Below are 20,853 nucleotides of genomic sequence, written 5' to 3' on the forward strand. Positions count from 1 at the left end.
TCAACTGAAAAATGTTTTGTTGTTGCTGTGTTACATGTGCATGGGTAGAAACTACTGCATAATGGTTTAGTTCCCATTACATCCTTGTACAGTCATGGCAATTAAATATATGTTAAGCCACTTTTCCGAAGAAATTGTTCTACCAAGTTGTTAACTACCAAGTTAAACTGATTGGGGGGGCGCTGAAATATTATAATGAGCAATTAAAAGTGTAAATGAGATATGCATAAGGAATTTTCCACTAAAGGTGTTAAACTACATTACCTGTTTGTTAGTTTAACGAGGCAATAAGCAGAAATCCCAATGGATTTCACTTTTTTTTTGGTTTTTAAATGTACATACACCTTTTCATAGGTGCCACATATCAACACCTATAATAAATATAATTGGAAGGCACCAGCTTTTATGTTTTTTTTCCACATATCTATGAAGTTTTTTACAAACCTAGTACCTGCCCAAACCTGTAAAAATTCTAGATGTACCCTCAACCCCACCACATAAAAAAACAATTCCAGATATTAAAATTGCACAACCACATAATATTGCTGACACCACTTTATCATTTTTGAATGAATGTAATTAATTCCAAAAAATATGATTTTCAACTATTTTACTTTTTAATAAACAGTTACATAAAGTATAAACACATTTTTATGCAATTTGCTCAAAGTGTATACTGTTATACTATTGTTTTTAGAACCGAATGTTTGAAAATGATTTGTATAAATATTGACCTGTAGTGGTCACATTATAAACAGGCTGTGTGTTCCTCCAAGAGCCAATGCAGATTTATGCCTCTGGTCAGTAAGTCAATTAGTCATGGATCACATGCTAAATGCAGATGATGCAAATAGTGTACAGTGCATGATAGTAATTGATTTAACGAATGTTTTAAGTGTTATACTCCAAGAAGAAAAGAAGATAATTGACGACATTAGCTTACCAGTGTTGACCCCCAACCATAGACTAAAAATAGAGAGATCACCACTTAGTTGACAATAGCCTGATAACACAAAAAACCTGTCCATAATCCCTAGCAATCTGCATAATTACACCATCATCACAAGTTCAGTAAAAGTCATATCCCTAATAAGCACAAAAAAACCAAGGCATGCAAGTAACATGCACTTCACTTGCCATGGACAGAATCATATCTAGTGTCAATCTACAGGTTAAAAAAATAAGCAGTTCCTAAGACCCTTTAATCACATACCTATTGCGGTCTGCTGTGCTTGCATATTGTTGCACTTATTACTTTGATATTCAGCACATGCCATTTAATGCACAATGAAATGGCATGAAATTGCTGGTTACTGTGTATAAACAGTGTGCTTATACTACATGTACTGTAGATATACATTACCTGCAAGTGTAACATTTCCCATAAAATGTTTTGCTTAATTTTCTATTCTTTTCTATACTTTTTATATTAAGTCCAGAAATGAAGTCCATCATGACCAAGCAATCTTGTGTAATCAATTGCAAACGAAAGCTCAACGAGGTGTGATGGCCTGCAAAGGGTCAGAAGGTAGCTGAGACAATATCCGAGCTTGCTCTTAGACCCCATTCACACAGCCCAGAGTGTGAACGGGCCCTCTCCTGCTCTAACCTCCAAGCCAAACTGCTTCCAAAATTTGTCCCTCAAAAATCTGTGTCAAAGTAAGCATGTAAATAGCTGTACTTTTCAGAGAAAGAATTTGCTTTGACATTGCCTCAAATAACTTTTTTCTTCTCTGTGCTTCATCAAAGTGCAGTTTCACAAACACTGTCAAATAAATACTGATTTGCATGAAACGTCCCTTCAATGTTAATGCACTGATTCTTGTAGCATTGCTATAGGTAGCTGATTGAGCTAAAGTAACTTTTCAGAGAGAAATCCTTACAAAAAAAAAAAAAAAAAACTAATCTGAAAGAACTTATGCAATCCAAGGAATGCCACTGTCCTGAATTCAGGATGTCAAAGCATATCCATACAAAATTCCACAGCTCTTCAATTTGTCATTTAAAGAACTGTCCTTTATTGATGGATTTTTAGGTCACCAGACCTTTGTTGCGTTCAAAGGATCTAAAAGGCACCCAGATGGGGTTCCTCAGATGGTGCCCATTGTATTGAGGTTTCAATAGTGTTTAACAAATGAAATCTCTAGAACCCATTAGCCTGGCCTGAATTGTTTTAGGGGTGGGTATACATCTTTCTATAATCATGACAGGCCACAGAGCAAATCAGTCATGTTGACAATTGGGGTTGGTTTTCTTTTCACTACAGCTTTTACTGGCCATGTTTTTTGTTTGTTTTTTTTCCATGTGAACAAACTTCACATAGTCTTGAAACAGAAGAAAATAAACAGCATTTGCTGAAGATCACCAAATATATTCTTATAAAAGGGATTTAAAGATTTCATACAAACTAAGATATTCCACAGAATTCAGAATCCATGTGACTCAACTAAATGCCACAAACACTAGTAGTCTGTATATAGTGTACCAACATGAACTAGTTGTTAAATTAAATATTCAAGTTGTTCTGAGCTTTATGTCTTTTGAACAAGAACAATATATCTCTAATATAGTTTTCACATAGTCTGCTAAATACAAGACAAATAATGATATAATTAAAACACATAGACCTCAGCAATCAACAAATTTGAAAAAATCAATGCGTGTCCTGCTTGATAGAAGTGGGAATCAGTCTTTTAAAACAAAATCAGTTATGAAAGCATAGTAACTTCAGAATAATGTGCATATCACAATATTGTTCTCGGATAAACTCTTCCAATGTGAACTTTAAGTTTAACTCATGTTGAACAGCTAGGGAAATACCTCATGGTTCCCCCTAAATACTGCAGTGTATACAGGATAATAAGGCTGAATCTTTAAGTTTCGACTATACCAAATGTTGCTTTTGTGCCCCCAAAAGGTAAAAAATAAAATGCACAACTTAATAAGGGCAAGGATACCCAATTACACTAAATTGATGCAGCTTCAGGGTTTAGTTTCTGCAAGCGCAGTCCTGCCTCTAATACAGAGGGGCAAGGACATAGCATTAGTTTCACCTGATGCAAGGTTCTTTGGATCAATACAAATTCCTTCAAAATCTATCAAAAACAGTAGCTGTGGCAGCTCTCGACTTACAACATAGGGGTGCTGGTAGTGGCCTGTATACATCTCTCTTTTTTTTTTTAAACCATAAAACATGAATTATTTCCCTTAGCCCAGAAATCTTTATCATTGCAATGTCTCAAGAGAAGAAAAGCACAACAACAAACTAACAGTTTAATAGCACTGCATGGACAATTATAAGGTTAAATTATTCAGGATAATGTGCACCAAGTACTAAATATGAGCAGCTAATTTGACACAAGAAAATGACTACAAATAATGGGCCCGGTTTTTGCCCAAGAGAAAATTGGGCATAATTTAAACATTTAAGAACAGTTTACACTGAATGATGCAAGACTGCACCTGAAGTCTAAAACAGCAGACTCTGAATGCATATATATGACCTCTAAATTACTTTCTATTAACTGTTCCAAGGGTCAGAGAAGCAATTAAAGTCAAGGGGTAAAACACTTTTTTTCACTATTTATATGTATTGTAAGGCTCCATATTTCTAGCTTACACAATTACTGTTTTATTACTACTGAAAATACTTGTGCATGACCACAAGTTCCTCCTCACCACTCGCCATCCGACTGTGCTTAAAACTTTTTTCTTTTTTTAAACCAGACCTCGTACAATAGGCCTATATGTTTACACAGTTTAACTGAAATTAAGTGTGTATCTATTCTAGTGAACAATGTTTTTTTAGAGTTAAATTCTCCTTGTGAGAGATGAGATCCCTTCACAAAAACATTAAACCCAACAAGACTTCTATGAAACAAACGGCTTACCACAACCAGTGTCTGTTATTACTTGATTCAATTGCATACTACAATCATTGAGAGACCCCAATCAATGAAGCCACTGAAAAAAGGACATTGGAACAAAAGCCATGTTTAGCACAGATTACTGCCCGAAGGGCTGTGAAAGAGTTGTCAAGTGCTGCTCCCTCTCTCAGGCAATTGGAAACTACTTATGTTATGAAATACTTACGAGTGAACAAACATTCTATCTACTGCTTTGGAAACAAGACCACTGTACCTAACAATCAGAAGTAAATCCTGCAGGACTATTCAAGTAAATGATCAGTAAATAATCATTGCTAGGTAATTACAATAAATCCATGCAGCTAGGTGATGTATCTTTTTATACTGTAGGTAGAACATGTGTGCAGACAAGATTAGTTCACTACAGCATTTGTCATTATTTTAAATACAGCATATATTATAATGGTATCGGTTTAAAACATAGCAAGGTTACTGTTAGTGTTTAACCCTTTATCTTCCCGATAGCCAGCAAGCACTTGAAATTAGCAGTTTCTTTAACTTCAACAACAACGTGGATTTTCATTCTTAAGTTAATTGTTAAAACTCTTTCTCTACATCAGAATTTATGATACAGTGCTGGAAGTTTTGGATAATACATAACTTACTTATTCCCTAATATACAGTGCTCCCTCGCTATAACACGGGACTCATGGAACACACAATATGAGCATTATAACCGAAGTGTTATAAACTGGGGAGGGGGTGGGGGCGCCACGGGACACAAGACACATCTGACTAAAATACAAAATAAAATAACTCTATAATGCATATATAGTGATATGTTAATTAGCAGTTTTTGAACTATAAATAGCCTGGCTAAACGGCAGTCGGGACTTCAGTTGGAAGCAAACCAAGTGCAAGAAGGAGAGCGGGTCAGGAAAGGGGAAGAGGGAATGGGCTTGCCCCAGGTTTGGCTGGCGAAGCTGAAGCATCATGTCTCCCAGAGAAAGCTGCAGCTCCTTTCACAGCAAAGAAGTAAATACATTAGGAAAGATAACCATGTATAGGCCTAATATTTATTTAGTTATAAAACGAATGCTGAATAAGATGACTGTGTTATAAAGTGCCAGCGCAGCTTTTCTTCAGTTCAGATACTGTATCAAAAGAGAGAGACAGAAAAGGAAGTTAGACTGAGAAGTTGTTTACAGTTTGAACACTGGTATTGTATTTACTCTAGAAATACGGCATGAATCAACAGTATAGGGAAAAGGGGGACATGCTGTAGGAGCATTATATCCAAGGCACGTTATAACCGTCAGCCTTACGGCGAGGGACCACTGTATCTTCCATATGAAAGATTACTCTTAAAGTATGAATGGTTCCCATTGGCACTGCATTTGAAAATGCAGGAAAGAGCAGACCAATGTCAGCTATCCTCCCTGATCCAAGATTCCACACCGCAGGAGACAATGTAAATAACACCTGAATCTGCCATTACATGATTAAATTAACCAGTATAATGTGAGCAGATAGAACGAGCACCTAATTATCCAAAGGAACTCATTTGTAGACTGGTGGAAATAATGGTAGTGTAAGGGAATACTAAAGACAGCTAATGTTTTTTTTTTTCTGTTTTGTTTTGTTTTTTTTAAACCAAGGCATATTACAGATATATGGAAAGTTTCTTCTGAAAACACATCTGAACTCTGCAATCAATATCAGTTAAGTGATACAGGAGCTCAACAGAGGTTTTCATTTTAAAGTAACAACTTTATTAAGACAGACATAACAGGACAGATGTAAAATAATAACCATACTGACTTGACAATGTATACATCAATTCACATGCAACATTTTCTGCCTTGAAAATACAACTTCACCTCTTGAAAATTAAAGTACTGTACACAACAATGTGCATCTTTCCACAGCCTGCATTTTTAAAATCAAATATTAATTAGCGAAAAACTAAGACTGACTAGCTCAACAGAAAATGCAGATATTAGTGATCAGATCTTTTTAATTTAACCAGGGATGAACCAAAACTTAAAAAAAAAAGAATTCTAACCTCTTATTAGCACATTTTAGTGGTATGTGAATTAAAAGTGAAAACAAAGTACTGTACCAGTGTGACCTAAATTAATTTAGAACCTAGTTTAGTAATATTTAACATTCAATATAAGCCTTTGAACTAAAGTGAGAAACACCCTAGCTGTGTGTAGTAGTAGTAAAAATAATAATAATAATAATAATAATAATAATAATAATAATAATAATAATAATAATATACTTACCAATAAGCAGTAGGGTTCCAACAGCTAATCCACCCCCTGTATATAATTAAAATAAATAAATAGTAATACTAAAAAAAAAAAAAAAAAAACATTTTGTTAACACAGTAAACCACTGAGGTTTGCGTGTCTTTAATTTGAAAGCATAACCCTATTGGAGAAAATGTATACTCTGTATTGATTTCAATAATCTGCACTCAATAAAGGCCTGTAACACACAACTGTTATTATTTTGGGAGACATTGTTAATATGGGAAACAATAAAGTCAGGGACGATGCATCTATTTTTTTTTTTTTTATGTTATCTAGATATAAATTAAAATGACACTAAACCTAGACTACCATCAACCAATCAACTGAAAAGACATATCTCACAATATAATCTCACATTATCGCAACAATAAGATGGGGCTTTTAAATTCCAGAAGGCGTGACAGCGATTATATAACGATGTATTGACAATAATGAAATATGCCATCATTTAAAATATAAATAACAGCACACATGCTATGTCAGTGAATCACACATCAGAGTACATTTCCAAACCAACCTATCACATAATCAAGTGACGTGACCCCGGTAGACACTAGAAGCTGCCCGTTTTGAACAGACGGTCTTGTTCCTGAGATGGAGACGAGTTTACTGCGGGACTTCTTCTGGAAACTAGTTGCATTAGCTCTTGTGCCTGCATTTACATTCACGCCAGTTTTCGTCGCCATGTTCATTTCTCTGTTGACAGGAAGAGGAACCGGAGAAATGCAAAGGGCCAATCGGAGAGAGAGGGTAGAGAGTGTATAACCAATCACATACATTGTTATTGGTTAGAGCTGTTCGGCTGTGTTGTTGCTGTGAGAGGTGAATTTGCAATCCTGCTGCAGAAGGTAAAATATTATTTAGCATATGAATAACATATACTTAAATATCGTAGCTGGTTACCTTTCTTAAAGAAAACAAGCTGAGTTTGTGATGATTATTATTATTTTTAATAATTATTTATTAAAACGTATTTAGCAAGGGGGCAGACACAGATTCTGTATGCGTTTGCAGATTGCAATAAGCATGTTATATCACGGCAACAAAGATAAAATAAAGGTAGTATTTAAAATGTTGTTTTATTGCGTGTTCGGGAACAATAACTGCATTTTTAATTGCTGATTTAACCAAATTGTTTTGCCCCATTGATTGCATTCTATTTTTAAGTCTGCCCCTCTTATGTCCAGAAACGGTTCAATGAGTAAAGTAAAGTTGGTTTGGACGAAATTAAAAGCAGTTGGCATTACATGTCATTACAGCCTACTAGTACAGTATTTTTCAAAAGTCTTTATCCCTGAATTATATCCTGAAAAGTAACAAGCAAAACCAGAATAGCATTTTATTTTAATACAGTAGATGAAAATAAATTAACCATTTACTAGCAGTGCTAACTGTATAGTGCAGGTGCAATACAGGTATGACTTGTGAATGTTGTACCTGCTGTACAATTCTGGGGGTAAAATAAAGAGAATGTCAAAATATGGCCTCCAGTCATGCATTGAGAAATGGTTATTTATTTATATATTCAAGGACACCCAGATTTATTACACAAGGGGTCTTGAGGGGGTTTACCAGACAGTACATGTCCCACCCCCAGTAGCTCCTCATTTGTAGAACATATGTAATATTTTGGGGTACCATGACTTTTGTAAGACAGCTTGCTTATTAAAATCATTTGTTTCAGACAATTCTGTATTCAGGGTTAAAATGTACAGTGTTTTGTAAGCTAAGAGGTACAGGGTATAACAGGCATTAGTGAGATACATTAGTAATCCAGGTGTGCTATCTTTAGATTTGTTTTGTGTTGGATAACACAGTTAAAAAAAAAAAAAAAAAACAACAACATTGTTTTCAATGGCTTTCATGTCCCTAATCTAGCAAACGTCTGCCATTATACTGCAAAGCTTCTTTGCCGATCAGCGCCTGTATTCAATGGTATTTGAATCCGACGATTTAAGGTTTCATAGTCACTAAATCAGATTAGCTGCCAAGTCACCTGACTAGGTAGGGTCTGTAGTCATGTGACCAGGCTCCCTGCTGAAGCCATGCTGGAAGCTGAAACAAGGTAGTTTGCTGCTTGAGATGCTCATAAGCTTCACACCGCATGGGTTTGGATTATGATTGCAAAAAAGATTACTTTATTTTCTCTTCTCTGGCAACAATAGGATGGGCTTGAATCTCTAGCGTATTGAGGCTAATAACCAACAACCTTATAGTTTAATCTAGAGAATTCAGGCTGTGAGGTGTTTAGATCATACCTTCAGCTCAGGCATCTTTCAAATGAAAAGATACATTTTATCAGGGCCATAGGTCTTGATCTTTTATGTATTAACACAAGCAAGGATAGAAACTAGACTTTCCTGAAAAAAAGCATTGTGGAGCATTAGCAGAGTACATACCAGCATGGGGTTGATCGCGGTAGAACAGGGAATTGATTTTAACAGATAGATATCATGAAATATGTAGCGTAATATAGGTCTATATATAATTCTCTGTTTCAGTGTTTGCAGATGTGCACTTTTTAAAATTGTAAACAATAAATTCAACAGAAGTACATAAATTCAATAGAACAAAACAAGACTGTGCAAGTCTAATGGCAAAGACCCATCTGAGCATAACTTTGCTCACGTCTGTTCTGTGGTCCAATTAAAGAACACCCTTGTCTGTCTTCATCAACTTGCAGCTTCTTGTAGCATTGTGATAAGTAATATTGATTCCCATATTGATCCCTATTCAGGTGTATTTTATTGGCAAGAACAAATGAGGTAGGTCATGTATTTACCGGTACTGTATTCTGCCATAGAACACTAGGTTCTAGAGTAATATTCCTGCACTGCGTGGACAGAATATGGCAGGGTCAATTTGTTTTTTCCAATGAGAAAACTGCAAATTGTCGGTATGTGAAATGAGTTGTAGGCGAGTGTTTACTATTTTACAAAGTATACTGTATGTTTTAGCGTGACCTTGCAGGTCCTTGCTATTGATTGATACCTGAATGTACCATGTAGGCTGATAGACATAGCATGTCAACTTTTTTCCTGAGTAAATTGTAGACTGTTTGAGTTTTCCTACAAAACTTTTTTTTTTTTTTTTTTTTGCACAAGGGAATTATAAGCAATAAGTATAATAGCAAGCAGAAAGGAAACGAAATTGCCTTAGAAGTAGTTATGCAGTTTATTTATGCAGTCGTAAAAGGAAAGCAATAGTCTACAATGCATGGAGCACAAACGTACAATGAGTCTGGGCTCTACCAATCTCTTGCAGTACCTCAACCCTCATGCATTTCCACAATTAATAATACATAAATTAAATGCTGGAGTAAAACAGTTTGAAATACAAGGCAGGGCCTGTTGCCTGTTTTATACCACAGAATTGGTGTTTAAATCCAGTTGAAGGGTTTCTTTATTAAGCTGATAATTAAGCAAAACCTCATTGATCCCATAGAGTGTAAACACTTTTATCGCATATTAAGCAAAATGAGCAGCATAAAAAGAATAAGCAGCAACTTGTTTGGTTGCCTTCTGCTCTGTAGAAATCAGAGATCATAAGGACATTTCCCACAGTACAGTGATAGTCAAGTTTATTTCAAGCTCCCATTTGGGATTGCTGTGGTGTATTATCATATTTAACATAGGGGGTTCTTGTAATCTTCTTAGCTGCAAAGCAGCCTAGAATATACATTCCATGTTTTTCTAATTTATAATATTAATGAGAACAGGTTTCTGGCAAGCATTTGAAACGTGTTTTTTTTTTTTTAATCTGCTTTTGTTTTCAAATAGACTTAGCGTATTTAAAACTGAATTTGAAGGCTGTGGATATAATGGATTCAAATGTCTAAGGATTGACTGAAGATGCTTATCTCCCCACTAATCCGTTGCTTTTTAAGAAAGGATTGGTTCCTGGTGTCAGGCAGTAAATACAGGAGAAAAGAAATGGAAGGGATTTTGTGATCACGAATGTTAGTTTAAAGTTAAATGAGACCAATATATTAACTAAATTGTGATTTTACATATAGTCTGATATACATCATGTGATACAGTGTTTAAAGAGAGTAATGCTGTCTTTTGCATCTGCATGCTGTTTTTATACTGTTCTGGGGCCATGGTTTTGCTTCACTTGTATTTTATTTGACTATGCAGTATTTAAAAACAACACTACAGATGATATTTGGTATTTAATCAATTCTTGCATTGTAGTTCAAACTAACTCCAATAGTCTAGCTGTAATCGGACCATGTGACCTACAGCAAAGGTGCCAGGGTGGAGCAGTTTATAGTTAAAAAAAAACAAACAAACGACAAAATAAGTCAAGAACTGAAAAATTATCTGCACAATAAAAGGAGGACCAGGAATATTTTTAATAAAGCCAATTAATATTCAATATTTGCTATTGGTTATAGCATCTCTCTACTTCCAAATTGTATCTTTGGAGTATGTGTATTTAATCAAATATTGTATGGCATGCGATTCATTTAAAATCATATTGCCGCCAGTATACCGTAGGATAAAGAGGCAGTTTTCATTAATTTAATCACTGCATATTATCTAATGACCTGCAAGTACATTTTTACACCAGGCTTCGAAATTTCTAGACACGGGGTTACATTCCTAAGTTTAAATGAAAATGCCGAAAGACTAGTGAGTCACCAGTACACATTTTTCATGAAACCATTTTTGTGGATGTAGTATTAAAATTCCAAGAAATTATTTAAAAAATAAATAAATAAATGTAAATCAATTTTCGAAGAATGTAGTGTAATATAACAATTTAATGATAATATTGTACTTATGTATTTACAACACGTATAGTAGAACCTTAAAATGTATTGCCGTATGTTTTGTTCGGAATGGTTCTTTTTAATAGTCAGTAATTCTTTGTGAAGTTGTATACTTTTCAAGTTGTCAGTAATTTTTAATAAACTGCAACTTTGTGTCAAATGGCAAATAAGGTTGAAATGTATTTGAATACAGTTATTTGGCTCTGAATGCACGTACATTTTCAATCTTTAAACTATTTCTAAATGATCCCTTTTGGAGTTAAACATATACTGTTATGTTTAATCAATTAGCTAATTTTGTTTACCGTTAGTAGTCTAGTACTAAAAGTTAACTCTGTTATCAACCAAGATTACTTAGGTTTATTATTTGTATTTATTTCACCTAGATAGCCCATTGTATTTCGTCTCTTGATTGTTCATCATGTGGAACCATGGATTTTGGAATGGATATGTCTGTGACTTCACAGGTCACAGACAGTTACAGATGGTTAAACTAAGCAAGATTTCTGCATTCAGTTCTTTGTTTTACTATCTACACAATCATTTATAATCCAGGATTAGTGGGGACAAGGTGTTAATTTCTTGTTGTAATATAATCTTGTTTGCATTTCAGTTATAGACTGCTCCTGCAATGGAGCTAGCGAATAAAGAGAACATAACATTTGTTCTAACTGCATAAGAGCTGTCGGTAAAAGAGATCTGATAGGAGTTTTCTGAGGCTGGAATGGCCAACTAATTTATGTGAATCAATTTTATTTCTAGCAGAAAGGGCAAGCTCTCTTCCTTCTGTGTTGCATATTATGGAGCTCAGCCTGTCTACTGAAAACCAGGCGGCTGCATATGGATTGTCCCTTGATATCATTCACTTGCCGTGTAATCTTATTATGCAAAGTTTTAATCTTCACCTAGAATGAATGCCCAAGGGTCAGAATATAGTCATATCAAGGTTCTGGGGTCATGTTTCATGATCCCTGCCCTATTCTTCTAAGCAGATCTGGGATTTGAGGGCATTCCCCAGACGCTGCCAGAGATAGACAGCAAACCCACTGCATGTTTGGAAGACAAGACCAACATGAGGTCCTTGCTATGATTAAACTTTGATTTGTTGTGTAGGATTTTCTAACAGATGTATTATTGGACAGGGAATAAGGGGCCACCAGCATGGCGAAATTGGATCAAGATTGGCATTCTCGATGTGTCGACTGGCTGCTAAAACAGCAGCTGCCTGCAGATTTGACTTCTTTCAGGTGAAGCGACTTCCAGTCATTTGGAAAGAGACGGGATGAAAAGGAACCTTGGTGATAATTTTGATGTCTGTGAGATTTAGTACCAGCGTAATGGGATTATCGGTAACACCTTCACTGCAGAAAAAGCCACCTGGCGCTATAACTGGCAGCGACTGAGAACTAATCCTTTCCCATCTCTGGGATGTCATTCATAAAGCTCAAAGTGATTTCCGCACTGCTTGCCGTGATTAATGCTATCAACAGAAATGATGTGAAGAAAGCGCAGAATTCATTATGAAATGACTGACATACAAATTGTTCTAAAGCATTGTTTCCTATTCATTTTATTATCAGAGCAACATTGCTTCTGAGCAACAGCAATTTTACTTTGGTGTACTTGAATAAATGAATAGTTTTGTGAAGTGGCAGCTGGAGCTTAAATTCAAAACAAGTTGTGCAAATAGAAAAGGGTTTTAGTATTGCACCATCTGTAAATTAGAATAACCCAAATTCTGTCGGTACTTTGAGAAGTAGCCATCTGCTGATGCAGTTAAGACTACTGTTTATTTTTATTTTTTTTAAAATAGATATCATATGTTTAAGGACACTCGAAACAAGATTTTGAAGGACAAGCTTCATGTGATACCCAGCTTATGTTATGATAATATTTTCCCATATATTAGTAACATTTCTAGATGAATTTAGTGAGTATCTTAGGATTCACAAACGCATCACTAACCATCGTAGAGTAAGAGCATCTCTATGGTGACACGCAGCTCTTAGCTGGAGCAGCAGGTTTTAACATTTGAATCTACAAGGGCTGTGGAATACTACATTTATTATGGGATATTAAAGTCGTTGAATTCTTATAAGTGTGGCCTTGTTTAATGAGGTGTGTTGCCTACAACTAAATTTTCTTGGATGCTTTTTAAATTTCCACCTAAGGAGGTGCTGTAATAGTGACATTTATTGTGGTGACTTGATTATTTCTGAATACAGAGGTCAACCCCTTAATAAGGACGTGTGTTTTAAAGTTACTTAAGCTCCTGTAAATGTAGCAAACGTTTAAAGTTTGTTTGCAGTGAATGAAACCATAACTTATCACAGATGTTTGTAAACCGAGTCAGTGGTATATAGCAGTGATGGCCTGTCACCTACAAAATCTGTTTTTGTACATTGAACATTGTACAAAAATTGATTGATTGCACAAGAGGGCACTGTTTTGCAGGGCTGCAAATTACATATATTGGTTGTTTTTTTTTTTTTTTTCCCATTTCTAATAATGCTATACACCTGACCCAGCTTAAAAAAAAAAAAATTATACACAGAGGTTGAGATAACTTGGTTTTACTGAGGTACTTGCAGCATCCCATGCTACTTGTTCAGCATAGACACCTAATGAAAACCGGCTTTCAGTGTTGCTCTAGAAGCTGTCATTTTTTTGTTGTGATGTTGATCCTTTAAATAATTTACATATCTGTGAAAATGTCGACAGATGGTGTCAAAAATAACTGCAGCATTAATATCACCAGAATGTAAATATATTTTTATGTACAGCGTGATACGTTACAGTTACAGTTTTTATTTTCTTGTGTTTTCTTTAGGTTTTGACATGATACGAAGGGCTGTTGGAAAGACTTTGGGATTTGTTGGGTATACTATTCAATATGGTTGCATCGCACACTGTGCTTTTGAATACATTGGGGAACCTGTAGTGGTATGTTTTTTTTTTTTTTTTTTTTTTTTTGTTTTGTTTTTTTTTCACTATAAGATGCACATTTAAACTAAACAATATGTACTGCATTCTTAAAATATTAACCCATGTGCTGGTTTTAGAAGTTGGTTTCTGAAATACAGATCAGTTGATGAAGGGGCACTGCAAGCAAAGTTCTTTGAGATGCCTGCAGTGAATCCAGCCTAACCTCCCTGAGTAAAGATTACTGTGAAGTAAGGTTCTTATCTACTGGATGTTGTGGGGGATAGATATTATACCATTATTGTGAAGTTACCTACCTTTGTTACCCATTACGTACCCTTAAAGTACCAAATTCCCATTACTATGCTGCAGTTAGTGTTTGGATTTTGTGTTTAGGTGATAATGTACTTTTTATTACAGTGTTCCGGACCTTTTATGCGGCCCACAATCACAAACTGTGATGTCGTTTTTTCAGAAAGGTTAAGTCGTCATTTTTATCGAATTGAAAAGTAATTGGCAACATTTTTTCAGTGTGTTCAATGTTCTCTCGATACCCAAGAGTTTTGATAAAATCTTTTGTTTTACATGTTTCTTGAAATTAGTAGAAATATATATATATATATATATATATATATATATATATATATATATATATATATATATATATATATATATATAACACACACACACACACTAGTGTACAATGAAAACGCAACAGTCTAAGTCTTACATCAATAGCTCATTAGGCACATACATCATTTTTATTTACATTTTAAGTAGTGAGAAGATGGGTCAGTTTGATTGAATGGTATTTTTCCTTGGAATAACAAAATACTGAGCTCAAGTCATGTGATTTCATAAAAATGCCAGGTGCTCAGTGTTTGGTATTTGAGTTGAGCTGAAATTGCCAAAATTAGTTGGTTTAAGAATCTGTATAAATACGGTAGCCATTCGAAAAGACTATAACGCAAGAACAGCGAAATATACAACCATGCCCCGCTTGAGTAATGAAGATCGCCTGGTTGCTATCGCCATGATTGAAGACAGCCTGTCTGTGAGAGAAGTTGCCCGTAGAATGAGATCTTCAACAGTCACAGCCTACTCTAGAAAAACCAGGAAACCGGCTCTGTGAGGGACAGACCACATCCTGGCAGGCAGAGGGTCACCACACTGGCCCAGGACCGTTATGCTGACTGTTGCGTTGTTCAAGACCACTGGTGGGGCGGTGGAAGTGTTTAACACAAGAATGCCTTTGGTGCCGATTGAGGGCAATCTCACCAATACAATAATGAAGTCCTTGAGGCAACTTTTTTTTTTTTTTTCTCCATTCCTGCAGGCCAATTCGGATTCGTGTCGATTTTCCAGCAGGACAATGCAAGACCACACAGTGCTAGGATTACAACTGAACGACTTAACGAGGTCTTGCCATGGTCAGCTTTTAATCTTGACCTGAGTCCAGTAGAACATCTCTGGGACCAAATAGCCAGTGCCATCCACAGGCGATAACTGCGACCAGCCAACCTTCGATAGCCGGCTGAAGCTGCACAGCAGTCTATCCGGATGCAGATCAGGTCTATGAGTCAACCCTGCCAGGATTGTGTTAATGCTCAAGGAAGTCAGACCCAATACTAACTTTGTAATGTTTTCATTTTGACAGTGTGTCACATATCATACCAAAAACTTATCATGATTTTTTGATCTGTATTTTTGTTCACATTTAGTTTGATATCTATGTACCTGAGTGTTGCGTTTCTTTTGTGCATCAGTGTATGTGTGTGTGTGTGTGTGTCTAATATTGTATTTATATATTATTATTATTTATATATACTGTGTGTGTATATATATGGTGGTACTATTTAAGATTAACAATTATAATGTTGTTGTTGTTTTTTTTAGCACATCAGTAATGTTAACGTTTAACTATCCTACAGGTGCATAGAGAAAACACAGTTGTATGCAAGATTGAGTGGTCTTTTGTCTTTTGCATCAGATTAGCAATGTTTGAATTTTCCTCAGGGGAGACATTGTAATTGCAAAAAGTCCAAGTGATCTGAAGATGAATATCTGTAAAAGAGTAATTGGATTAGAAGGAGACAAAGTCTGCACAAGCAGTCCGTCTGATATTTTTAAGACCCACACTTACGTGAGTAATGCAAATATATCATGTGGCTTCTTTATTACTGTTTATGTTTCTTTTGTTCTTTTTTTTAACTGTTTAGAAAGGGAGCACGAGTTAATAAATGGAAAATTTGTTTTGGTACCTATTTCAATTTTACACAGTATATTAATTGAGCTGCCTTATAGCTGTAGCTCTACTAAAAGCAACTTTAGACATCAGTGAATTAATTGGAGTAGCCCTTGAGTAAGGTAGACTTCCGGTAGTACTTGATAGTGTTTATTAAAAAAAAAGAAAGATCTGCTGTGTAAGATTATCTGAAGAAAGATCTGCTGTGTAAGATTATCTGTACAATCTATCTAGCTATCCATATTTAATTGTTGATCATAACAATTTGGCAAACCTGTTTCCAAACAAGATGCATTTATTAGCCTTTGTGTTAAAGCCATTTACTTTAGCTTGGAGACCTGGCTGTACAATATGTTCTCAGCTGCCCAAGCTTCTGGTAGTTGTAGTCTCTTCTGTTCAGATTAAAACAAACTCTGTATCAAACAGCACTGATACACTAAACCCTTTTGTTACTTAAACAGAAACAGCACCTGATAATGGCACTTAACACCTCTTAGGTCAGTAAATAAGGAATTGGCTTCCTGTCAGTCACAGTGATTAAAACCTGAGCTACGCGTCCATTTCTCAGCAACGCTCTCCCCACAATCAATCACAGCACACTGCTAATGCCCTGGCCACAGCCAGCCGAGGAGAAATTTGTTTACTCTTGTGCTAAAGTGGAGTTCATTGCAGGGGTGACTTTACTCATTCATCCTGGATTTCTGTAGCAAACGTAAATGTAAAGATAAGTGTCACAACACACACACGCATCGTGTTTACAGAGAACACGGGCCGGCCACACTTTTGAGCTGTTAACCTTTCCAGCAGTTATCTGCATGGTGGTGTTTACAGAGGAGAGTGCTGCACAGCTCTCCACAGTATCTAGCCTCACCAGTGAAGATTACTGACCCTTAACCTCCTTTACTGTGTTCATTTCACATTTGTTTTGGAGCTGCACAGGCAACACTTAAGTTGTTTTTGTGTTCGAATACTATATCTTTTTACTAACAGTTTTCAGTAGTCTCACATGTACACTTAGTTTTAGAACGACAGAGCTAGCACAGTGATGTTTCACGGGTGACCTTTATTTGCCTGTCCAAAACCTGCCAGCAGACTGATAGGAGAGTATGTTAATCAAGATGTGTTTTTTTTTTGTTTTTTTATTATTATTATTAATATGTTATTCCTACACGATTTTACCATTTAAGTGGCACACCTGCCTACAATCCATACAATAGCATGGTATGCCAAGTTCCTACTAGCCAAGGAGTTCAGAATGAATTGTGATGTCAGCCTGCCGTCTTTGCCTGCTTGATAGGAGGCAGGGGCAACATCTGCCAACAGTGCTTTACAAAACAAATCAAGTGCACCATTAGTAACTTGGTGTTACTCAAACACTCTTTTGAATTGTATCACTGTTTGGGTATGGTGTTCTGCCAACTTAAAACGGATGGTTATGACTATTGACACTGTACTGTTAGCAGGATGCCCAGCCCTTAGCACTCGCATATCCATACCCTGTCATTTTCAATTGGGCATGGCTCCTTTATTGTGGGGTTAATTAGGACAAAACAATGGGCATGATTCTGAAAAAAAAAGCAACACATTGAAACTTTAATTATTTCCAGGAGTAATGAGGCAGCTGCAGGTTGCTACAGTTACACCAGACTTGGAAGTCTTTCAAAGCATGCCCTGCAGGGGTATCTGTGAACTACAATCACCTGTCATCTACCTTTCATTGTTACGTAGTTCAGATTGTAGGTAGTATTAAAAACATGAATATTTAATATAGGCTTTTACACGTTGCTGCTTTTAAACTTTTCACCCCTTCTGGATACTGTTACTTGTGCTTCAGACAAGATTTTTAACTCGCACACACACACTTCTGAAACATACAGTAGTAAAACCGAGGTCATGTGGTCCTCTCTAATTAGCTGTCATTAAACTAATGAGACATAAAATTAATTATAATGTAGTCTCTTCACACAATTTTTAGTCTTTCATCATTTTTTTTTCATTTTAATCAAGAAAGGTAACACCTGTGGTTTATTCTAAAAACCTTCTTTTGTTCACTGAACGCCCGCAGACTATGAGGCAATTACATTTGTGGCCATGTACCGAAGTAGGAAGCCATTTCAAAGACCTGGGTAGGGTTATGAAAAAGGGAGGGGGCCTTTATTCTTTTGTCCAGCATCGAGATTAAGTTTCGTCCGAGTTCAAGGAGGAAAAAAAAGTATTTGAATTAAATGGGAGAAAAGGCTGCTTTTTAGACTTGTGTTTTTATGGGGTTTTTTTTTGTAGTAATGTCAGTTTCACTTTCAGAGACTTGAGATACCTGTGAACTTGTATGGAAGTCAGCATGTTTAACTTGTACTGTTCCGGTGCCAGTTGGGAGATCAGGTTGCAGGTCCTATTGAAATGTAAACCACACGATAATCTGTTTTAGCTTGACTGAAGTGATTGTGCTTGCCAATTCCAAAAGAGAAGTATATTTGAAAAATAATGTAAAAAAAAAACACACACACCTACACATTTGGCACAAATCAACAATTTATAGCTTTTTCAATACAATGGGGCATCTGTCTTTTAACAAGCTTTTTAAAACTTCAGGTTCCTAGTCTAATACAGGAAAATAATTGTTGGAATTGGGTAGAGTAGCTGTTCTTAATCCAGGAACAAGTGACCTCTACACACAATTATGGCTGCCATGTTAGGTGGTTATCTGGTGTTGTTGTTCTGCTACAGGGTATTGGCCACCGTGGCTATTCCATTCCATTACCTTACACATTGTTTATTTTTTTTATCCAGCAAAGGACCAATTAAATAATTAAGAGACTGGTTAGCACAATGTAATGGACTGGAAGAGCCAATGTTCTCTACCCCCGGTCTAGTAGCTTCTACTTTGCTGCAAAAATAGCTTCAATCCATTCAGTGACTCCAATTTAGAAAGAAACTACATGGTAGCAACCAGCAATAGAACAAACATTTCGCAAAGACTTGTCAAGTATTTGTTTGGCCACTGCATCCGCGTTTACCTATAGTTTAGATTTGTGTACTGAGTCTACAGCTGGTGCATGTGTTCCAGCAGATGACAGGTTGCTAGAATTAATTTTAGTGCAGTTTCAATGGTGGCAGCCAACATATGCTTGTTTTTAAAGTGAATTCAGGTTTAGGGTAAGAATTACTGAATTAGAAGATGCTTCTTTAGTCATTTTAAAAGATGTGTTGGGTAATGTAATGCTTGCTGGGGAGTTGATCACTTTGCCCAGAATTTGATTGTAAGAAAAATCAGGAGTATTCTGCATGCCATTGTTTGAAAGCAAGCAACATGTATTTAAATACACATTCCTTTTTCAGTGTTGTTTTTAATACTAGCCTTTCACCTGTTGCACTTGAAAATAATGTGCTTTCCTAGCGTCACTTAAGAGTTTCATGTCATTTAAGGGCTCTGGGCGTTAAAAGTTACAGAACATGAAAATAGACTACTTGTAGTTCATGATGGCCCTTATTGCAATATACTGTGTTGTTGATCCTGCCTGCACATATAGTGAATTCTGGATTTAATGAGAGCTTTGACAAACTCACTCTCATAAAGTGATGTGATTACTGGTAATTGATGTCACAGTCAATTACGGTTTGGTCTGTTGCAAGCCTACTGGCAGGTCTAGCCTTGGTGCAGACCCCAGGATGTTGATAAGTGCGTGGCTGCCCTGCTCATGCTGTTACTGCTACAAGAGGGCAGGTTTTACTGAACAGCCTAATGACCCTGTTTGAAGTCTAATAAATTCATGACCCTGTGCCATTGCTCTAACCTCTTGTATCTTCATATTTAAAAAAAAAAAGTGTCATTAACGACAAGCTTAAGGTTAAAAAGGCTTTTTTTTGGACGATCACCCAAGTGTGGATGTTATCCTTTTTTCATACACACACACACACATATATAAGTTAATTATAACTTTGTGTTAATTCCTTAATTTTTGTAGGTTCCAAAAGGACATGTATGGTTAGAGGGCGATGACCTCAAGAACTCTACAGACTCAAGAAGTTATGGTCCAGTTCCCTACGCCCTCATAAAGGGTCGCGTTTGCTTTAAGATACAGTAGTAATAAACAGATTACATGTGAACTGTCACATTTCTGCTCAACATCTTGGTCATAAAAGCTAGTTCAATGTGTTGTGTTTTTTTTTAGACAAAATATGTATAATGTACAGAGGTCAATGTTTAATTATGCAACTGACACAGCATTGCTTTTTACCCCTCCTAGTTATGGCCTCTGGAAAAATGTGGTACCCTACAAGAGAGTCCAAATGGGCGCATTCCTCGAGGTGACTGACAGATTTTCCATATGCCTAACAGTATAGGATGTTATAAATTATGTTAACTGTGTTGCTTTCTAACAAAAAACAATTTTTTTATATATAAGTATTTACATACCAGTAAGTGTTACAATTTTTTTTTTAATCTTGAGGCAAAACTGAAATGATTTAGTAGAAATGTACTGTTTTTGCCAGATCCCAATTTAAATGTCTGTTTTAGTTGAGTAATTGTGGTGTACACTCATAAGAGAGACATCCTGGAAAGAAATGGTGCACAAAAGATACAAATAACTCAGTAATGGTATGAAGATAAAACTAATATTAAACCATGTTTTTTTTATTTGTTAAAGTGTGTATAATATGGAATTACTTACTTAATATTTGAAAATATGTTCTTTTAAAAATGTTAGATTTTGACTCGTTTCT

The 20,853-nt window shown here is 35.9% G+C and overlaps 2 protein-coding genes across 3 annotated transcripts in view; one reads left to right on the forward strand and one right to left on the reverse strand.

Moving 5' to 3' along the window:
- The window catches only part of elp4 (elongator acetyltransferase complex subunit 4), a 62,627-nt gene extending 55,742 nt beyond the window's left edge, over positions 1-6,885 (reverse strand). For both annotated transcript variants that reach the window (XM_041275922.1, XM_041275921.1), the window contains exons 1-2: positions 6,705-6,885; positions 6,158-6,193 (exon numbers count right to left, since the gene is read on the reverse strand). In XM_041275922.1, the coding sequence (XP_041131856.1) occupies positions 6,158-6,193; positions 6,705-6,879 (211 nt within the window). In that variant the 5' untranslated portion in view covers positions 6,880-6,885. The remainder of the gene's footprint in view (positions 1-6,157; positions 6,194-6,704) is intronic.
- Positions 6,886-13,684: 6,799 nt separating this feature from the next.
- Positions 13,685-20,572, forward strand: LOC121329604 (mitochondrial inner membrane protease subunit 1-like). The gene is made up of 4 exons (XM_041275268.1): positions 13,685-13,907; positions 14,307-14,395; positions 15,903-16,029; positions 20,094-20,572. The coding sequence occupies exons 1-4, from the start codon at positions 13,686-13,688 to the stop codon at positions 20,211-20,213; spliced, it is 558 nt and encodes a 185-aa protein (XP_041131202.1). The 5' UTR covers position 13,685; the 3' UTR covers positions 20,214-20,572.
- The last annotated feature ends 281 nt before the right edge of the window (positions 20,573-20,853 follow it).

This window comes from Polyodon spathula, chromosome 17 (genome assembly GCF_017654505.1).
Source record: "Polyodon spathula isolate WHYD16114869_AA chromosome 17, ASM1765450v1, whole genome shotgun sequence".
In the NCBI taxonomy this organism is placed as follows: domain Eukaryota; kingdom Metazoa; phylum Chordata; class Actinopteri; order Acipenseriformes; family Polyodontidae; genus Polyodon; species Polyodon spathula.

Coding starts and splice junctions, on each gene's coding strand:
- LOC121329604 (XM_041275268.1), top strand. CDS start 13,686: ATGGTGTCAAAAATAACTGCAGCATTAATATCACCAGAATGTAAATAT. Junction 14,396..15,902: donor CATTTTTATCGAATTGAAAA/GTAATTGGCAAC, acceptor AATTTTCCTCAG/GGGAGACATTGTAATTGCAA. Junction 16,030..20,093: donor TTTTTAAGACCCACACTTAC/GTGAGTAATGCA, acceptor TAATTTTTGTAG/GTTCCAAAAGGACATGTATG.